At 42.9% G+C, this 22,307-nt stretch overlaps 1 protein-coding gene across 1 annotated transcript; it reads right to left on the bottom strand.

Moving 5' to 3' along the window:
* Window positions 1-18,184: 18,184 nt before the first annotated feature.
* On the bottom strand, window positions 18,185-21,069 carry LOC121720055 (toll-like receptor 13). Its single transcript, XM_042105888.1, is given in 6 exon segments — window positions 18,185-18,279; window positions 18,503-18,675; window positions 18,789-18,997; window positions 19,203-19,619; window positions 19,775-20,326; window positions 20,328-21,069. Coding segments are annotated over 6 exon segments (1,812 nt in total). The 5' UTR covers window positions 20,694-21,069.
* Between the last annotated feature and the right edge of the window lie 1,238 nt (window positions 21,070-22,307).

Raw genomic sequence — 22,307 nt, forward strand, 5'->3', positions numbered from 1 at the left:
TCTGGACCAGGGGGTCAAGAGCGTGCAGATTAGCTTCGGCATGTTAGCATACGCCATTTTCAAATATGGCGCTGCATGGAGCATTTGGAACCAGCTCCATGCACGAAAAATCCGTGTTGGGCACGAGCTCTCATGCGCGTACATGTTGGTGGGCGGGTACCTATCCGGCGGCCAAACATTATTCAGTGCGTATTTCTTGAGGATCCTATGAGAAGACGTGCATATTATGGTTGTTTATCCATCATATGACAAATAAACAAATAAAGAAAATTGTATTGATCTTGTTTCATTGTTGTTTGTCCCGAAGAAACATAGCCTAAACATGATTAAAGACAATAAATTACACAACAGCGGCATAAAGACCTTGTCTCGTTACACCATGGGTCTCCAACACGTTGCTCTCAACCTACAGTATAGCCGCCCCCTTTGGAGCTTGCCAGAGGCTGAAGCACTAGGCTACTACATTTAAACACAATTATTGCCGCGAGGCATTCCAGCCTACAAATTTAATAAAAAGTAAACCATGCATAATTAAAAAAAAAAAAACTCAATTTAGGCTACTTCGCTATGCAATAAGGTTTCCATTAGAGCACAGCGCACGTTGAAATGAATGAAGGAAAGGCCTTGTCTCGCAATAAACAGCTGGAAATTCCAACACTTTTTCAACTACACGAAACTTTACAGTGATCATCAAATACTCTCTAGATTTAAATGCCCATCAGTCTCAACATTTAACTATATAATAAAAGTCAAAAAGTAAATTAAATCCCATACCAAAACCGAAAATCGTCTCCGTTTGATAGCCTGGTATGCCGCTCCAAACAAAACGCATGTCTTACAATAATGTACAATGTAAGAAATAAAGGTCTGCCTCGAATAAGCCTACCTCAAATAAATACCTGTGCTTTGCAGCCTAAGTAAATAGCAGACCCTGGACATAATTTAGGATTTACGGAAAGTATGCAATCATACGATGCTGGACGCCTGGCGATGCTCTGGCCGTCTACTGTGCCTCTGACACCGCTGCCTCATTTGGATGGTAACTCCACAGGTGAGCGCGAAGATTGGATGTCGTGGATGCGTAAGTAAACTGTTTTTTGCTGAGTCCACAGACAACATTCTCTTTAACCGTTACTTTACCATCTGCGGTGTACAACTCAAAGTAAAGACACCACATTTTAGATGAGTTGGGGACGGAATTGTCCGCTCAGGCTGACCGTTCTGTGCGTTATCTTCAATACTGTCTTCCATAATATTGAATATCTTCAATATTATTTTCAAAACAGGGTGGCTATTGAGTGCTCTGGCTCCAGTCATTATTACAGTGCATGAAAATGCACTGTACTGTTCTTCCTAGGCAACAACTTCTTATTATTATTCCGCTTACCACTTTTTCCGTACGCTATTTCTCTTGAACAGTTAACTTAGAAACTTCATTCAAACTTTGTAACGTACTGTAGGTATTCAAATGGGCCAAGCTGCTATGTCTTTTCAACTTTGATACTTTTTAAACTATTAAAGAAAAACTTTTTAAAAGTCAAAGTCAAAGTCAGCTTTATTGTCAATTTCTTCACATGTTCCAGACATACAAAGAGATCGAAATTACGTTTCTCACTATCCCACGGTGAAGACAAGACATATTTTACCAATTTAAGTCCACAGACAAACATAACATTCAAGTAAACAAAAAAGTAAGTAAATAAGTAAATAAGAGGGCACATATAATAATGAAAAAAATAAGAGCAGCAAAATTTGGTTGAAATTGTGCGTAGACAGTCAATAAAATACTAGTGCAAAGTCAGGCCAATAAAAGGCTTGGGTAGTTCTGTTTGACCTAAGTAAGAAAGAAAGTGGCATAGTGGTGCAAGTTATGTAAGAGCACCAGAAGTGTTGTGTTTTCAGGACAACAACAACAAGTTGTAAAGTGTACAAGTGTGCAAGTGGAGTAGTGCAGGCGGCCATTGTGGGTCCAATGTCCAGGATGTTATGTAGCTGAGGGTGGAGGGGGGAGAGGAGGGAGAGAGTTCAGCATCCTTACAGCTTGGTGTATGAAGCTGTTGGTGAGTCTGGTAGTGCGGGAGCGCAGGCTTCTGTACCTCTTCCCAGAGGGCAGTAGATCAAACAGATTGTGAGCGGGGTGACTTGCATCACTCACAATTTTGGTCGCCTTGCGGGTGAGGTGGGTGGTGTAAATGTCCTTCAGGGAGGGGAGTGAAGCACCAATAATCCTTCCAGCTGTGTTCACTATGCGCTGCAGGGCTTTCCTGTTGTATTCAGTGCAGCTTCCGCCCCACACAGCGATACAGCTGGAGAGGATGCTCTCAATGGTGCCTCGGTAGAATGTGGTCATGATGGCTGGTGGAGCACTTGCTCGCCTGAGTTTCCGCAGGAAGTACAGGCGGCGCTGAGCTCTCTTTGCCAGTGATGCAGTGTTGGTGGTCCAGGAGAGGTCTTCACTGATGTGCACCCCCAGGGATTTGGTGCTGCTCGCTCTCTCCACCACAGCACTGTCGATGGTCAGTGGCAGGTGTTGGGTGTGACCTCTCCGGAAGTCAACAACAATCTCTTTGGTCTTGCTGACGTTCAGCAGGAGGTTGTTGTCCCTGCACCACGTGGTCAGATGGTCGACCTCCAACCTGTATTGAGTCTCGTTGCCCTTGGTGATGAGACCCACCAGAGTTGTGTCGTCAGCAAATTTCACTATGTGATTGTTGCTGTAGGTTGCAGTGCAGTCATGCGTCAGCAGGGTGAAGAGCAGCGGACTGAGCACGCAGCCTTGGGGGGCCCCTGTGCTCAGTGTGATGCTGCTTGAGGTATTGTTGCCAACACGTACTACTTGAGGCCTCTGACAGAGGAAGTCCAGTAGCCAGTTGCAGAGGTAGGTACTGAGTCCCAGTTTGTCAAGTTTGCAGATGAGTTGTTGTGGTCTTTTCTCAGTCTGGGGACTGAGAAAAGACCCGACGGAAAGTCGCAAGGAACATTATAAGTTAGTGGAGTGTGACGTACTGCACAAGCAGAGGTCAAGTGTGCAGGACAAGAGGGGTGTTTGGGACGTTCTGGTTATCTATGATGTGTTTATGGTTATGAAATGATACAATAGGATTGCCTTGATATGAAACAGTGGGTTTTATGGTATGGAATGTATTATTGGATATTTATATAGAGAAGATGCGTTTTGTTAGTTGATTGATTGTGCATTGGTTTAGTCGGCAGAGTTAAATTCTCTGGAGGGACTATTGTTGAGAGCAGAAGGAGGTAGAATGGTCTGAGGTGAGCAAGTGATTGCCCCTGCTTATAGGCCTAAAACTTGTTTTGTGATCTGCAGCAGTTTACCCTATAATTGAAGAGGGTGGTCAAAGTTAATTTTGATATGTTTTGAAAGTTTAGTGATTGATTTGAGATTTTTGTTTGGAGTTTGTTTTTTTCTTTTCCGATTTCACACCCTGTTAGCATTGAATTATTTATAATCTAGAGCAAAACATTATCTAGGAAGGGGAGTGCAGTCTTAAGAAGGTGAGTAGGAATAGGGTCTAGTGGACTAGTTGTAGATTTTGATGAGGACATTGTGGAGGTGAGATCTAATATGTTGTGTATATGTAAATTAATTAAATGTTGTTTGAGGTCTCATCTGTGATTCTGTTATGTTTTCGCTATCTTTCAGCAATGGAGTATGTGTATTTGGTGAAACTAATTGGTTATTGATCTTCTCTCTAATTGTTTGACATACAATCATAATACTAACATACAATCATACTGTTTTGTGAAATTTATTCAACATAGCCAGTGATTTAGGCGAAATTTATGGTGTTAATTACAGTGAAATATACCATTTAAAAAAAACAGGGTTGAAACAGGCAAAACAAATGGAGACATCATTTTTCTCCATGTTCAATGACCTCTAAAGACAGTCCAACCTCTCTCCAAAAATTAACATTTCAAACCCACAGAAACTGTCCTGCTTTGACAACATTGAGGCTACATAGCCTAAACGAATGCTTTAGGTTTTTCTAACTTGTATGCTCGATTTTGAACTATCTGTGAATGAAGTTGTAGCCTACTTAACTTTGTTGAACGGTGCTGGAAAGCGTGTCCCTGTTTCCCTGTCATCATTGCTCTCGTCTCGTTGACTCTGGTTGTAATCTCACCCGAAGTTGCTGCACCTTCCAAAAACGTTGTCTGAGTTGATAGATCTATAGAACATCTACTTCCGTGGATAACATGGGCTGATACTACATAGGCCAGTCATTACTTTTATAATCATGGGGCAACGCTTTGGGTAATTCACAAACGAAACAGCGCTGAGACTCTTACACAGCACAGCCGAACTCACTGCTCACTCAAAAGAGTAAAAAGGGACGTTACATGCCATCACATCAGAGTCTCAAAAAGTCTCCAAGAACGCCAGAAAAAGTAGCTAGATTTGTCGCTAGTCGCTTTTTACAAAAAAAGTCGCTTGGGGGCAACACTGTTGCTAGTAGGACGCTCTAGTCTTCTAACACATAGAGCGCCCTCCATAGTAAGATACATGTAATTGCATCTATAGTAGCCCTAATTTCATGAGGGTTACATATGTGACAAAAAATGTTTTTGCTTAGAGACTGCGTAACATCACTTAGAGTGCCTTTAATTTGCAGGTCGGATGTTGATTGGCCGCTGTGGGAAATCCACTACCTATAGCACAAAGAATGTAACACCTCTCCTGTATATACCTGAATTATAATTGAAGGATTTGTGTGTTGGTGTATCCATGATTCCTGCACACCACTCAAAGCCATTCCTCTTAACCCTTGCCACAGTTGAGCTTTAGTGAAAATCTCTGACCGAACGCTTGCAAAATAAAAGATTATTTGCAGAGATTTGAGTGTGTGGCTGCAGTTTCATTTAGTTTGATTTCATTAACCAAGCATAGACAACTGGACAATAGTTGCATCAACTACATAACAGTGCTTTATGTAAAGTAAAACATATATGTCTTACTTTCTGGCCACCTAATGTGCATTTAGAAAGCAAAAACAGAATGAATTCATTTAGTGAATTCAATATAATGGGGAAAGGCCATTGTACACAACAAGGTCAAATCCTCCCCATCAAAAGCTCACACACATGCCTTGTCATCGACATAAACTCTGGCCACCCCTGGCTATGTGGCCAACAGACACAAAATGTGTCCAAATTCACACCCATTATTCTCTGTTGAATTGCTCACGGAGTACTTATCACACATAAATTACACGTAGAACCTGAGATTTCCCATGATATTAGCGGTGTTGAGTGTTGGCTAGGTGTTGTGATAAACGTACGCGTGAAAATTAACGTTGGATGTACGTGGCATTTAATCATATTTCCATTGTGCACGCAGCGCTTCGTCTATCTCCACACCCATTACTCTCGGTGGTATATCTCACAAACACCTTGATCAACACATAGCAAACCATAAATCTAAATAAACAGCAGACCTTACCGATTACAAGGATATTGAAATTGCAGCAAAAATTCTACACGTTATCCAACTTTGGGTTGAAATTCTAATTTTGGTTATCGGATTTCAGTTACCGGATTTCGGCTATCAGATTGGATCAAATCTTGAAAATGGGTTATTCAAAGGGAAACAAGGATCCTGAAATTGGATTAGATCACATAATCTATTCTTGGTTTTTATCTGGATAAAACCTTCACTTTGTGTTGTTCAAAACTTTTGAGTTGGATTTGGAATAAATTTGATCCATAAAATTAGGATTACCCTGTGCTGTAACGTTATAGTGTGCCAACCTCCACAACCCAACAGTATTCTAACAGTACTCTATTCTAGTGTGCTAATCTCCACAACCCAATAGTATTCTAACAATACTCTATTCTAGTGTGCTAACCTCCACAACCCAACAGTATTCTAACAGTACTCTATTCTAATGTGCTAATCTCCACAACCCAATAGTATTCTAACAATACTTCTACTCTACAGGACTTTATTTGTCGTGGATAAGATGAAGGGTCTGATAATGCATAGCTGCCAACTCTCACGCATTGGCCGTGAGACACACGCATTTGATTAGTTTCACACACTCACACGCCACACCCACGATTTCTCACGCTGAAGTGTCAACCCGGTCGGTCAGATGCCTGAAAAATGAGTTTAGCCTATAGATCTACCTGTTGAGCCACGGTTATGCTTTCAGAGACGGTGAGAGGGTTCAAGAGCACCCCCTGTCTGTGGAATTTTCTAAATGTTCTCTCATTTGCGATGCTACTTCAAAAGCCATCCCAGGCGCATTCCCCCGGCTTCAGGTAGGCCTATGCTTTGAGTATTTTTCACGCTGAAGTGTCAACGTGGTAGGTCAAATACCTGGCAGATGAGGTTCAACTAAACTAAACCTATACATGATATCACACATCATGTGAACGAGCGGAATCTAAGCTTTCCAATGATATTAGCGCCAAGTTGCTGTGATAAATGGTTCGCGAGAAAATTATCATTGAACCGACGTGCAATTTAGGCTAATCATATTTGCATTTTGCACACAGTGCACACCCATTACTCTCGGTTGTAATATCTCACTAACCCTTCACACAACATGTGGCAAACCTAATATCACAATAAACAGCAAACCGTACCGAATACGAGGATATAAAGCATGCCTCTGTTTTTGAAATTGCAACACATTTCTACATAGCCTCATTGGGGCGAAATTATAATGTATTCTATGTAAACTATTTGTCAGTAGGCCTACATACATTTTTGTAAATTGCTCAGTAGATTATCCCACTATCATGGTTCTTATATTGTCAGGTTCCAGCCAATCCCACTTACACAGATAAATGAATATATTTATATTGCCATGCTTTCTAGTGACATTAATGCAAAAATATAAAGAAAATCAAATAAGGAGACACAAATATTGATATAAAGCCTGACATAAGCCATATGCAAACATTCACATCATGCAGATATGGGTACATCCTGAAAAAGGAATAGCCTGTAGGCTATGGCCATTACAATGACCAATATATTATCTTAAATGAACTAGCTGAAAAACACAGGTGACCACTTCTGCATAATGTCATGGAGTGCTGAACATTTCTGAACTGTGAAATGGACCATATGTTTTTGTGGTTGTGAACTTATTGCAATATCACCATAACTATTCCACCTGTGTATGCATGGTTATAATTCTGAAGTGCAAAATAGCTTAGGCTACAGCACAAATATTTCCATAAAAATAAGCAAGTCTGACCTCTGAATTTATTTTTAAAAGTGCACCAGATTGATGCATTTAAAAGTTAAAATATACAAACATTTCTTAAAATCTTACAAAACACCCACCCACTTTTTAAAATTGTTAGTTTGGACCCCCCCACTATTGCCGTGCGAAATACCAGTGCTGTTTGTACGCCAAATAAATAATAACCTATAGGTTTATGTAAAACTCCCCATTAACAGCATCACGTCACTAACCACAGCTAGACTGCACAATGGTAGGCCTTCAAATGCATGACATTTTCGCTTTAGTTTGATATTTAATTTACTTTATCCGCTTTCATGCGTTCATTGAACGTCCGCAGTGCTGTAATGGAAACCTTATTGCGTAGCCAAGTAGCCTATATATTGAGTTATTTTTAAATTATGCATGATTTACTTTTTATTAATTTCGTAGGCTGGCTTTATTTTGTTATATAGAAGTATCTAAATAACCTGGTAAAATGTACCAGAATTCAGGAAATTGCATCTAGTCCAAAAAAAAAATTCTGGGGGAGGACCCCCATACCCCCCACTGAAATGTCCCACCCACTTTCAGAATGCCTCCATCGCCCATGGTCCTAGCATTAGGCTCGATCCCTTTGATACCAATGTTAATTTAACTCTGGGACCCTGGTCCCTACACCTGAGAACCAATGTACTTTTTTTTTACTGTACGGTATAATGCTGAACGAGCCAAACAAAAATTTCCGCAGCAACATTTTGGTTGGCCCCACCAAATCTCACTCCAAGGTTTTTTGAAAAGTTGGCAGCCCTGTAATGGAATGCAGTGTTTCCCACAGAATTGAATTGTATTTGTAGTGGTAGGTGAAGGGGGGGAGGGGGGTTCTGTGTCAGAGTCAATAAGATGAACAGCCTATAATTATACAGTTATACTTGCCTTGCACGACAAGTTCTGACAAGTATCTGTAAGTAGTGTTAAATAGACAACAACACACGCACCCTGAAGCTGCGCTTCAGGATCTTCTCCAACACACATCCTCTACATACTTACAGGACACTGCCCCCACCTACCCACACACACACTACACACACACAGTCACTGCTCCACTCCCCTTCCGCCCACACACACATCTTCACTGTCATCACTCACATACATCCCCCCCCCCCCCCCCCCCAATACACAGCACATTGTCTCATGAGGAAGCTTCTCCAACACACATATTGCACACTGCCCTCTCCCCACATACACAGCACACTATCCCATCTCCCCTGTCATCCCCCCAACACACACACCAAGACCCCTGGCAGTTGGGTTAGCCCCTTGAGCCGTGGATCTGCCCAAGGTTTCTTCCTTGGTAAGGGAGTTTTTCCTTGCCCCTGTTGCTCTTGGGTGCTCCTTGTTGGTGCCCCCCGCCCTATCCCAATCCTCCCCCACCTTTCTTATGCAGCCCTTGCCACTTAATCTACTAAACCCCTTCTACTGCACTTTTTACCCCCCCCCCCCCATAAATGCACAAATAGGCTGACACCAGACATAATTTCACTGCATTTCTTACTTCCAGTAACTATATGCATGTGACAATAAACTTCCTTGTATCCTTGTAACGTTATAGTGTGCTAACCTCCACAACCTAACAGTATTCTGACAGTATTCTATTCTAGTATGCTAACCTCCACAACCCAACTGAAGGAACTGTAGGGGGCGATGTGGGTTGAGGTAGAGTGAGTGTGTGGCGAGCAGGCAGAGCCTCGGTCAGAAGGCTCAATGGTATGGAGTGATGACACGGAGATGGCAGCTTTCGGTGCAACACAAGTGAACTTTATTTGAGTTTCAATTCATCTGTTCTTTACTTGTATGTGTGCTGCATCAAAGAGGAAACAAACAGAAAAAGAGGTAATCAGTGAAATGGGGTCCCAACTCACAAACAAAACCAACTGACATTTGAACAATAAACTGAAATCATATGGCTATATAAGGTACAACTAAACAATACTTGACATCCCAAGTCAACCAGCATCATCTAATCATCTCTCACATGGGACTCCAATAGGGCTGAAACGATTCATCGAGTTACTCGAATAACTCGATTACAAAAATTACTTGACGCAAAAACCCTGCCTCGAAGCCTCGTTAAATTCCTATAATGCGCACTATACGCGCAGGGATCTGATTGTTCCACACGGACCGTTGTTCAGGAAGCACACAACTAGCGTGTGAATCGTGATGCATTCTTATGTATTTGTAGCGATGTCGTGATAGCTTGTTTAGCTTTGATGTTTTTAAGTAAGTAAACTTATTCACGTTCAATTGCAAGACAGTATGCCCAAAAAAGAACCCCTCACACACATGCATGCACCCTCATCTTTCCTCACGCACCGCACGCGTGCACACACAGACACAGGTTGCTTGGTTACCATAGCAAATAGGCTCACCCCAGAAATGATTTTTTAGTAGCCTAATGGTAAAATTATTTGTTAGTAGCCTAATGGTAGGCTATGTTTTAGTAGCCTAATGGTAAAATTATTTGTTAGTAGCCTAATGGTAAATGCTGCAGGTGTAGAAATCTACATAAAACAGATATTTATGTTGATTACAGATTACAGCATGAAACTTGTTGTAGGCTACATATTAATACATTAAATTGCTTTCCCTCTTCTCCCTCCCAGCACTTCACAACATAGTATGGACACAACATAGTATGGACAGCAATTTTACAGAGAGCATTTTGAACATTATTTAATTGATGGCACTGGCAATTAAAAACACTAAATGGGTAAATTGCAATAAATGGGCTTAGTTTTGTAGCCTAATTAAGCAATATAGCACGAGTGAGAGTAGGGTTGGTCATGGATAATCCCACGGGTGTTGTTCGGCCGTAGCCACGAGGCCGGAGGCCGAGTGGCGCAGGCAACATGAACAATCCCACGATCACGAGTGCTATATTGCTTTTATACAACAATTCTACCACAAACTAAATAATCTGAAAACATCCCGTTATTGTTTAAAAATGTTAATTTCGACATCGTTCTTACGCATTAAAAAATAGTTCCCTTTTCAATAGACAGCGTCTTGGTTGCTAGGTAACCAACATTCCAGATCCCTTGTTACGGGTCTTTGTGGCTTACGTGTCTTCTTGAAAGAAATGTTGAAAGTCGGGCTGAAATCACATTCATATCTAGGTTTGCTGCATGCATGTTACAAGGACACTGGGCCATGTCATGTATGGGACATGGTACTGCAAAAAAACGGAAACATAGTCTACATTGCAGAACCACTCAACTTTATTAATTTATGGTGAATAAATGTTACACTACTGTGCACAGCCTGACGTGACGATGGTGAAGCACTGTTTCGTTATGGTTTGCTAAGGAGTAACCCATTGCTTAAAATAGTGGAGGGCTGGGATGAGAACATTGTGTCAAATCTTCGCATTGTATCGCGGAGTGATTTATTATTAGCTGTGCAAAGTCTGAGTTGAAATGTCCAGGGATATTCCAACTCATGGAACGTCTCTCGGCCAATCAGAAACAAATAAATAGTTCCATAGAACCCAATTGTTGTATAATCTTGGAGTTAGAATAAATACCTCTGTGCCAATTGCTTGATTATTTTACGGCCATTTTTTCCCCCTATTTATTTACGCTATTTTTGATAGTTTTCGTGTTATTTTTAGTCCTTTTTACTGCTTCTAAGTCAGCTGATGTCGTTGACATTTGTCCATTGGGAGCTTGCTATGGCTAGCTTTTGCCCTAGCTGGTCATCGGACATCCTTCCATCTATCCGTGAGCGGTGCAGCACTTCACTATCTGGTCGAGGGGATCTCTCGGGACAGCCAGACCTAGGCTACTCTGCGATGGCCGCCGAGCTGTTGCTGACCTGCGAGCTGCCATGCCAACTGCAGACTAACTGGGCCTCTGACATCCTTCCATCCATCCGTGAACAGTGCACTTCACTGTCTGGTCGCGGGATCTCTCGGGACAGCTGGACCTAGGCTAGCTACTCTGCGAAAGATCTGCCGTGGCCGCCGAGCTGTTGCTGACCTGTGAGTTGCCTTGCAAACTGCAGACTAACGTTAACGGTGAAGAGTTACAATCTGACGGAGCAACAAATGGTCGCTGTTAAGTCCACCGAATTGCGGATCTACACGATCGCCCAGTACTTTGGACTGTGTCATCTCCAGTCATCTCCAGACTGCGGTCTACAAGGCCTAGCTTCTAACGTTAATGTTATCTCCAGACTGCCAGTGAATTCACTGGGTTGGTCAGTTGCTAAAGAACTTTGTTGGCATTGCATCGGTTGCGAAGACACAGCTCTGTGCGCAGTTTTCACAGATCATTATTGCCCTTGGACATTTTCAGCTGGTTTGGAAATTGGACTAATCACTTTTACCCCTTTTTAAATATATTTTATTTTTTTATTTGTTTTGTTGTCTGTCTTGTATGTCTTGGTGTCACGGGTACGCTGGCGACTACGCCGCTCCATCCGGCAATTTTTGTATTTGTTATTTTTTAAATGTATTTGTCATGTCTTGATGTCATGGGTACGCTGGCGACTACGCTTCGCTGCTAGGCCCCCAATAATAAGAAAAGGTAGAATCCCTATGGGTTGCCACGCAGCTTCGCTTTCAGCAAGCACACTTGATAAGAATATTTACAAACACAATGGGTTCTGCAGCTTTGCTGCTAGACCCCCAATAAGGGGGACAAAAATACCCTTTACAAGGGGCCTATGCACTACCTCACCTCCCCACATCACAGGGGCCTATGCACTACCTCACCTCCCCACATCACAGGGGCCTATGCACTACCTCACCTCCCCACATCACAGGGGCCTATGCACTACCTCACCTCCCCACATCACAGGGGCCTATGCACTACCTCACCTCCCCAAGAAAACATTTTTGTAAAGGCCAATGATTATAATGTCATATTAAAATGTTAACATTGGGGGGGGGGGGCGCTGTGGCGCAGCAGGCTACAGCGCCCATACCATGTACAGGCCCAACTGCCCACGGGGACCCAGGTTCGAATCCAGCCTGCGGTCATGTCCCAATCCCACCCCATCTCTCTCTCCCACTCACTTCCTGTCTACCTTCACTGTCCTATCTGAATGAAAGGCAAAAAGCCTAAAAAAAATATTTTAACAAATAATAAATAAATAAAAATGTTAATATTGAAAAATTTGGGATGCAATAAGCTACCTGTTTCAGCCGCATATATGCCATTTGAAAATGAAGGCATTTTAGTACAGGTACGGCCAGGGATGTACAAGGCTTGGCTGGTCTTCCTTGATACAACCTCCTAGCTGGTACTTGGTTGGTACATTTCACTCAAGTTCTTCAGTCTCTAGCCTCCTTATGTGATATACATGGCCGCTGTGTGAATGAGGCAAATAAAAAGGCTGAAGATGTCTGCCTGCGGCTGTTATGGCTAATCTGCGTTTGATGCATAGGGCTTAGCAATAGCTAAGCAACAGGTCTTTTGTTTTTGTTCAAAGACTCATGATGGTCTTGGCTCTGTACCCAACTGAATTATCCAAATGGCTTCAAGCAGTCCAACTGAAATGTCAAATGAAACTCGGGCCTAGCCCAATAATTAAAAACAGCCCAAACAACATTGTTGTAGTATAAGTATAGTATAGTATGTATAAGTATATATACTTTTTTGATCCCGTGAGGGTAATTTGGTCTCTGCATTTAACCCAATCGGTGAATTAGTGAAACACAAACAGCACACATTGTACACACAGTGAGGTGAAGCACACACTAATCCCGGCGCAGTGAGCTGCCTGCTACAATGGCGGCACTCAGGGAGCAGTGAGGGGTTAGGTGCCTTGCTCAAGGGCACTTCAGCCGCGGCCCACTGGTCGGGGCTCAAACCGGCAACCCTCCGGTTACAAGTCCAGAGTGCTAACCAGTGGGCCATGGCTCCCCCATGAGCATTGGCATCGGGCATTGTACTTGCCCGAAACTCGAAATCTCAACAACAGAGAAATTAAATTGCTCCAACTGGTCTCAGAGATGTGGGAATTGTGTAGCACATGTTAATGTAGTGAGTGTGTGGAGTGGGCACACTGGAAAAAATAGTACTAGCCTACAATTAATTGTTTATTAGGAAGCAATGGTTTTACGGTATTTCAGTGATGAGCAAGTTTGCCTGTTCAAGTTCACAGAGCAAAAGGCACCGACAACGCCAACCAGTCCTATTGCCTCTATGCCAATCCTTAATATAAAGAAATTACATACTGTACTGTATGCCAATGAACCACAATCACATCAACAAATGGTAAATTGTTGGGTGTGTTTGAATTCTCGTCCTTGTAGCATCTGCATTTCTACATTTCACAGTGGGGAGAAGTTCATCTTGTCTAAATAACAATTTTATTTCATTATTAGCTGCATACTTGAGGTTGAAGATATATTGTATACATTTGTTATTTTTAATAATTGAAATATATAAATAATGTTTAATGTTTATGAGTGTGTGAAGAATGACAAAGCTTTATGGTCAAATATGTAAATGTATTAGTTGCTTTCAATCCCTTTTTCACCTAACAAAACCCATATTTGTCAGCCACTAATGGATGAAATATAAATATGACAGACTTAATGATGAAGGAAAAATAGTAAACAAAGAAGTTCCCCTAAATGCCATAAGAGTGTCTCGGCAACTGATGGGTGTGAATATTGATTGCCTGATGTCATTCAGGTGCTGTTCAATGATGTGAATCTTAAATGACCAATAGCATGTGCAATAAAATGAAGGGCTTTCCTGAAAGAGTACACCTGAAAACTTTTTGAAATTCTGGGGCAAACAGACATTTGTAGAGAAGAACACTAATAGATGAAATATAAATATGACAGACTTAATGATGAAGGAAAAATAGTAAACAAAGAAGTTCCCCTAAATGCCATAGAGTGTCTCAGCATTCTGATTCTTGGAAACTGATGAGTGTGAATGTTGATTGCCTGATGTCATTCAGGTGCTGTTTAATGGTGTGAATCTTCAATAACCAATAGCATGTGCAGCTTGAGCCTAAAGCTCTAGCGGGGATTTGAACTCTAAACCTCTCAACTCTCTGAAACACCAGTACAAGGCATTATCCCACTGAGCCACTGATAATCCTACATGTTGGGCAGTCACATTCACATGGTGAAAATGTGTGTTGGCAAACACACAACATCAAGAAAATTCCTAGCATACATTTTACAATAGAATTAAGGGCTTTATAAAAAAGAGTACAGATCTGAAAATGTGCACTGTTAATGGTATCCACCTAATGATGGTTGTATGGTTGTTATCCAAGAAAAAAAATACTCATATAGGAATATAGGTGATATAGGAGAAATGGGCTGAGTGGTCGAACTTTATTGGCCTATATCTCTGAAATGGAACAAAATATCAAAATTCTGAGCTGTAACTGTTGTGAGGCTTGGTCTAAACATTGTCTATGAGAATTTTGGTGAAGAGTGTGAAACTTTTTATGATGTTTGGCTTTTCCATGAAATTGTGGCAAAAGTAAACATTTTTAGACCATAAGACCAGGGCCAAAAAGATGCATCTGAGTTTAGAGATTAATATTATGAAAGAATTTTGAGTCTAGGTCAATCTGGTAAGGAGAAATAAGCATAATTAACTTTTTTTGCCAATAGCGCCACCTTTGGGTGCAGTACCCCAAATTTTGGGTTATGGGTAGAGGGGGGTACTGGTAACCATACCTGAAAATTTCAAGAGTTTTGGAGTTAAGGTTTAGGCTGCAGTATGACTTTTACAGAATTTTGGCCAAAAATGAACAGTACAGAAACAATAGGGGTCCTGCAGCTGTGCTGCTCAGACCCCTAAATAATAGGACAAACTAGTAAAACAACGGGTGCCTGTGCAGCTTCGCTGCTAGGCCCCCAATAAACGTGAATTGTTCTTAAAGCGACAGTGCATAATTTATACATTTGTTAAACGGCATCAAATTATCAGTAATTTTTAAGCAATTAATATTTTAAAACAAATAATTTTGATACTAAATGATAGGCTATAAAAAATGTACTTTTTTATGTGTGGGGGGGGGGGGGGGGGGGTTGTGCGGCCTGCCAGCCAATTTTCAAAACCCAATGTGGCCCTTCAGCCAAAAAGTTTGCCCACCGCTGCTATAGGTGAAACACAAATGTGTGTCACAAAATCCATACTTGTATTCAGCATGTCCTCTAGCAACTGTAAAACCAGTTATTATTTTTTTAAAAATCATATAAAGCTTAAGTGAATAGGGTAGAAAATGTAACCAATTTATCTCAATGAAACTCTCCTTGTCCTAACACTTTGAGACAGACTTTGAACTCATAATAGAGGTTAATAACTTTGCAATGATAGCTCACATTAACTCTACAAAAACGTAGTGTTCGCTAACGTTACACCTCAATTAGGCCTGCATTCTCATGAGATTTAAGGTTAATGTTAGCAGTTGCTAAACTTTTTCCTCAAGCGAAAAATCTAACGTTACTTACATTTTGTAAGGCGCACTGGCGCATGTAATATTATTATGCCTGTACAATGCAAATAAATAAAAGATAAACTATGGTGCATTTCCATACTCATAGAAATGAATATTGCAAGACACTTGTCTCTTCTATGATCTCATCCCAGAAAGATTTTCTTAAACTTCTTAGTTTTTGGAACATGTATTTTATCTAATGACATAACAAACATGATGAATTGAATCCACATATATATATACAATATGCGAAACTATTTTCCACTAGTTTAAAACCTTGAGACTGAAAGGTAATTGTGTTCATGTTCTTCTTAAAGTGACAGGCGCTCACCACAAATGTGATGATATTAAAGACAAGTGTAGCCTAATAATAAAGTGTGCTTGCTGAAAACAGCACACTTATTGTTATCCATCACGCAAGCACACATTTGTATTATCATTCCTTTCACCTTTTTGGCCCTGCACCACGTGGTCAGATGGTCGACCTCCAACCTGTATTGGGTCTCGTCGCCCTTGGTGATGAGACCCACCAGAGTTGTGTCGTCAGCAAATTTCACTATGTGATTGTTGCTGTAGGTTGCAGTGCAGTCATGCGTCAGCAGGGTGAAGAGCAGCGGACTGAGCACGCAGCCTTGGGGGGCCCCTGTGCTCAGTGTGATGCTGCTTGAGGTATTGTTGCCAACACGTACTACTTGGGGCCTCTGACAGAGGAAGTCCAGTAGCCAGTTGCAGAGGTAGGTACTGAGTCCCAGTTTGTCAAGTTTGCAGATGAGTTGTTGTGGTATTATGGTGTTGAATGCAGAACTGAAGTCTATAAACAGCAATCTCACATATGAGTCTCTTTTTTCCAGGTGGGTGAGGGCTGGGTGGAGGGCAGAGCAGATTGCATCCTCTGTAGACCGCTTGGCTCGGTATGCAAACTGGAAGGGGTCCAGGGTGGGGGGGAGAATGGATTTGATATGTGACATGACAAGCCGCTCAAAGCACTTCATGATGATGGGTGTCAGTGCCACAGGGCGGTAGTCATTGAAGCAGGATGGAGCAGTTTTCTTCGGCACAGGTATGATGGTGGCAGCTTTGAAACATGATGGGACGATGGCTTGCTTCAGGGAAGTGTTAAAGATGTCTGTGAAGACATCCTTAAGCTCCCCTGCGCAGTCCTTCAGCGCACGGCCTGGGATGTTGTCTGGACTTGTTGCCTTACGGGTGTTGATAGCAGCAAGTGTCCTCTTCACGCTGTCGGCAGAGAGGCACAGGGGCTGCTCATGTAGAGGGGGAGGGGTCTTCTGTGGGCAGGTGCTGTTTTGTGCTTCAAAGCGAGCAAAGAAGCGGTTCAGGTTGTTGAGCAGAGGGATGTTGCTCTCACAGCTCTGTGGCGCGGGCTTGTAGTCTGTGAGGGCCTGAATGCCCTGCCATAGGCTTTGTGCGTTCCTGCTGTCTTTGAAGTGGGTGGTTATCTTGTGAGTGTATTCCTTTTTTGCTTCCTTGATGCCACGGGACAGGTTGGCTCTCGCTGTTCTCATGCCAGCTTCATCCCCAGCTCTGTAGGCTTTGTCTCTGGCCCTCAGCAGCCTGAGGACATCCCCTGTCAGCCATGGCTTCCAGTTAGCCCGAGTGATGATGTCTTTTGTGTGGGTCACATCATCGATGCACTTTGTGATGTAAGAGGTTACAGTGTCTGTATACTCCTCTATGTCTGTCCGGTTGTTGTAAGTGGCTGCCTGCTTAAACATTTCCCAGTCTGTTGTGTCAAAGCAGTCTTGAAGAGCATCGGAGGCTCCCTCAGGCCACACTTTTACCTGCTTACGAACCGGTTTGTTCGCTTTTACCCTTTGTCTGTATGCGGGCATTAGCATAACAGTGATATGGTCTGAAAGTCCAATGTGGGGGAGGGGGGTGGCTTTGTATGCTCCTTTGTGTGTAGTGTAGACCAGGTCCAGGATGTTATCTCCTCTTGTTGGAAAATCAACATGCATGGGAAAGAAAACATTTTATTTACCGCACCAGTCCGTGTCCGTATAATGTTCAGTTTTTAAACCAAACTCCGGTCCCATTGTTCTACAACTGGCGGGAATGCTCCAGGCCCAGTGACGCTTTCACGTATAGAAACCAAACTTGACACATTGACTCAGGATCCCATCCTGAGGACGCACAATACATTTGGTGCCTTTTGACCACTAGGGGGGTGCTATAATCACAGGAAATAGGCTCATATCTCAGTGACACTTTTCATTTCTCAAAACAAAACTTGGTACAGGGACTTGGGACTCCATTGTGAGGACACACAAACAATTTTGTGCCCTTTGACCTCTAGGGGTTGCTGTAACTAGCAAAAATGTATTTTGGCCTTTCGGAATACACGTAACCTTTGACCCGTACGTCAGATTTTGAAAAATGAGGCACCATTGGAATCCTTGGATCAAGACACACTCCAAGCGGGGCGCCAATTCCCTCAGCACCCATGCTTCACCCCTTCCTCCAGCCACCCCCCCTGCACTAGTTGTTTGTTATGGGCCTGGTTTCCCAGGCAACAGGAAGAGCTCATTACAGGGCTGCATGGGAGGGGGCAAGTTCAGATGGAGCCAATGTTCTCTGCCCAGGCCTACAACGGGTAACATGTGAGAAAATTACGAAAATCCAAAATATCCGTTGGAGAACAGGGCCCGGATTGGCAGCCGCCGGTGTCCACCTTTCACCAAAATGGCATCTGTCTTTAAATTGAGCATGAAGGTGATGGCTTTTCCAACATCCCAAGGTGCATACATTTCCCCTCCTGTTAACAAATCTCTTTCTTTCAATCACACTTCTTTCATTCTTGGCTTTACCTCCACTCCCCCGCCCCACCCCACCAAACACACACACACACACACAGATTTTCCACACACTCACCCTGTCTTCCTCAGCGATGTTTCTACGTAGCCGTTCCCAGAAATTCACCCTCTCAGCATCGTCCTCTGGCCAGTCCAGGTACGTCCGTGACTTCACCAGCTTCGCTAGTCTGCGTAACACCATGTAACACAGCACAGATTAGCACACAGTTAAGACTTCATAGCGGTTCAAATCAACCGCGCCGACTTTGCCTTGCAATCTGAACAGCATTATTGGCTTTACCGGTGAAATGCTGAGAGCTCAAAGGGAGAGATGTGCTCGAGGAAGATGATGATGAGCCGATGTTTCTGCTCGGCCAACAGGCGGTGAGTGGCCACGCGTAGCTCCAGAGCACACCAGTCGCTGCGCAGGTAACGGCGACTAAGCACGCACACTGTCCGACGGCTGCTGTAGATGCTCTCGGCAATGTTGTCCACGATTCCTTTACCCACCTTTAGCACAAATGCATTAGGAACAAGATATGTTGAAATTGTTTTAAGAAGACACCTACAATCATTTTTTTGATGGATATGTAGAAAACTCCCCCTGTCTACCCTTTTGTGTCCCATTGTCAGTCCATGATAATAAGCAGGAACTCATTTATGCACTGCCTGACCCACTAGTTTGGGTTCCATGTCGTTGGTGTGATCGGCTCACCTCAAAGTCCCTGTTATGCAGGCAGAGCTTGAGCCTGGGCTCACCCTGCTCCTCCAAGCGGGGCGCCAAGTCCCTCAGCACCCATGCTTCATCCCGGCTACTGAAGGACACAAACGCATCAAACTGCACATCTTCCTCCTCCTCCTCCTCCCCAGCACGTTCATCCATTCGTCGTCCTCTCCTTCTTCTCTGCCCGATTCTTCTTTCCAGCCGCCCACGTGCTCGGAAGAAGAGTACCAGGAAAGGCCAACGACCGAAGTTGTAACCCAGCGCCGTGGCCATGAGGAACGAGATGGTGAGAGCTGTGGCCAGATAACACTGGTACTCCATGTCTGTTTGGCATAGACGCTCCATAGTGGACAGGAAGTTCCGTTTTTTGTAGTGCCACATGCACTCCTGTCTCTGGAGGTAGATAACCTGAGAGGAGATGAATTCACATACCAGAAAAAATATTATTAACTTTTACTTTTACTCATTAGATGAAAAACAAAAATTACACTCTCAATGTGGGACTAACAAGGGTAAATTATGATGGAATTACGAAACGAAACAAATCAAACAGAAAACAGTACCTGAGCATGTACGGATCTCTCTGCCCATCTCAGTAGCCAACTGTTTTCACAGTCACAGCGGAAATCTACTTTGTCAAACACAACAGTGGTCAGCGAGTTGAGAACGTCAAACACCCCGTCCAGCAGCAGGAGAGGGGAGGCACTGTAGAGGCACAGAATGCGCAGAGTGGTCAGGTTCTGGAACATGCTCCTGGTGAGGAAAGTGAATCGGCAGTTGTTCAAGACCAGGATCTGAAGTTTGGTGAGGTTGTGGAAGATCGTTCCAGCGTCTGTCTGTTTGGCAAAGTTGAGGTTGGTCAGTTTGAGGCGTTTCAGGTGCCTGAGGGTGTTGATCCCGGAGTAGGTGACTGTGACTTTGTCAATACGGGTGAGGAACTCGAACGACTCCAGATTAGGGAAGCAGCGTGCCATGAACTCAGTTCTGCAGGAGAAGTGAGAGGTGCTCACTTCTAACTCTCTGACTGCTTTAAAAAATGCATTATCACACAGGTTGACCTCCAGATAGTCTCCATTCAGATGGAAAATAAGTGTACCGTTTGGAGCAATCGTTTTTTGGACTTATTTCAAAATTTGTTCCATAGCTTGCATCTATGTTGAGATAACGCAGTTTAGGTGGGATCTCATTGGCATAAAATATCATGTTGATTTTTAGAATGTATATGATGTCCAGCTTACCAAGCCTCAGCTCTTGCGGCTCTCTCTGTTTCTTGAAGACTCCATCCTCTATGCTGGCAATTGAATTCTGATCTAGATCTAGAACCTCCAGAACTGGGACCCACTTGAAGTCATCAGTATTTAGTTTGCTTATGTTGTTGTGTGTGAGCCTCAAAATCCGGAGACGAGTTAATCCCCAGAATGCCAACTTTTGGAGCGTTGTGATCAAATTGAAACTCAAATCAAGGATCTCCAATTGATGCATACAAGAAAACTGTTTGACTGTGATTGTTGTAAGTAAATTTCCTTCCAGGTTGAGAGAAATAAGTCTAGACTCTGACGGATGTTGAGCTGAGCAGAAGTTTGATTCGTTCAGCCTCACATGAGCCAAATCCAATGCCTCCAGATTTGTCAAATTTGACCAGAACTTTAAATCAAGATCATGTATTTCGGAGTTCCAGATGTTGAGGTTTTCTAATTATTTTTCACATTGTGTAATATCTTCTGCAGATAATGTCTTAGCCTGGATGTAGCTCAGTGTAAGTGACTTCACTCTTAGATAATTCACCAGATGACAGATATCTATAAAGCCAACATGTACATTTCTAAGAATGTCTCCATTCAGCTGAAGTTTCCTCACCTGCCCAATTCCAGATTCCACAGTGGAAGGAGAAACTTGAGAGATTCTGAAAAACCTTCAGAGAGTCTGTATTAATGTTAACAACAGGCGTCCCTAGAAAGCTGAGTGCTCTTACTCCAGACAGAACATCAATAGGCCATGCCCTAGTGCCTTGGTTTCTTTTGTAGTGTCAGATTGTGCAGTCTTGACATGCCAGTGGGTAGCAGGCGGAAAACATCTCCAAGGTCGACTGAACAGATATAAGCCAGGTGCAAGTTCACAAGCCCTAGCAGAGGCTTGAAAGTTTCATTTGAGATACCAAGCAACTTTAAACCTCTTACATCCAACTCTGGACCCTGTTGACGTGAGGTCCCCAGATATGGAGGTGTTTAAGAGAGCAGAAACGAGAGAAAGCTCCGGTGTGAATGACCGAGTCAAGCTGAGAGATGCAGAGGGTCCTCACGTCCGGCTTGGCCTCCATGAGGTCCTTTTTCAGATTGGTCACACTACATTCAGAATACGGCCCCAGGCCAGGCTCATAGCGGCACGGGATCGTGTGGCCCATGTCAGTGAGCTGGTCCTCGTCAAAGTTCTCACAGTGTTTGGCAATGAAAGCGGACAGTTTTCCCCAAAGACTAAGATTCAAGAGCAGCCAAATGGTGGTGAGCCTACCCACAGACAAGCCACACACATACCGCATGATGAGGAATTTAGTTTTACGATGAGCCAACAAAAGTACTCGAGATGCGGTGAGCTTCAGTTGTTTAGTCCCATGAGTAGTAGTGACATCTGTCCCTCTGCAAATGTTAACAGTGTATGCACAGGCAAAGTAGTGTGGTGCAGAAGGGGAACTGAAAAGGTCGTTTATCAACAAGAAAATATATAAAACCCTGTGGTAAAGGTTTTTTTTATCTTAACATATTCTCTGTAAGGAAGAAAGTGTGAAAGAGTCAGCAGTTGCTGTGGAACGGTCTAATTTAGTAGTAATCAATAGTATTTTGTGTTTGTGTTGTTGCATAAACAACCAAGTTAAATATTTGTATTTCGCAACATGCACCATAATCAAAATTTCCATTGCTAAGTGTGGACCTTTAGGCAGATCAAAAGTGTAAGGTTTAAGGTAAAGTTTAAGGTTTAAGGTAAAGTTTAAGGCTTAAGGAAAAGTTTAAGCAAAGCTATAACAAGGCAAAGTCATCCATTTTGGATCGAGCTGAATGTGGAGGGAGTGTGAGCTGTTTAATAATAAGTGTTGGTGGTTAT

Source organism: Alosa sapidissima, chromosome 10 (assembly GCF_018492685.1).
Source record: "Alosa sapidissima isolate fAloSap1 chromosome 10, fAloSap1.pri, whole genome shotgun sequence".
Classification (NCBI taxonomy): domain Eukaryota; kingdom Metazoa; phylum Chordata; class Actinopteri; order Clupeiformes; family Clupeidae; genus Alosa; species Alosa sapidissima.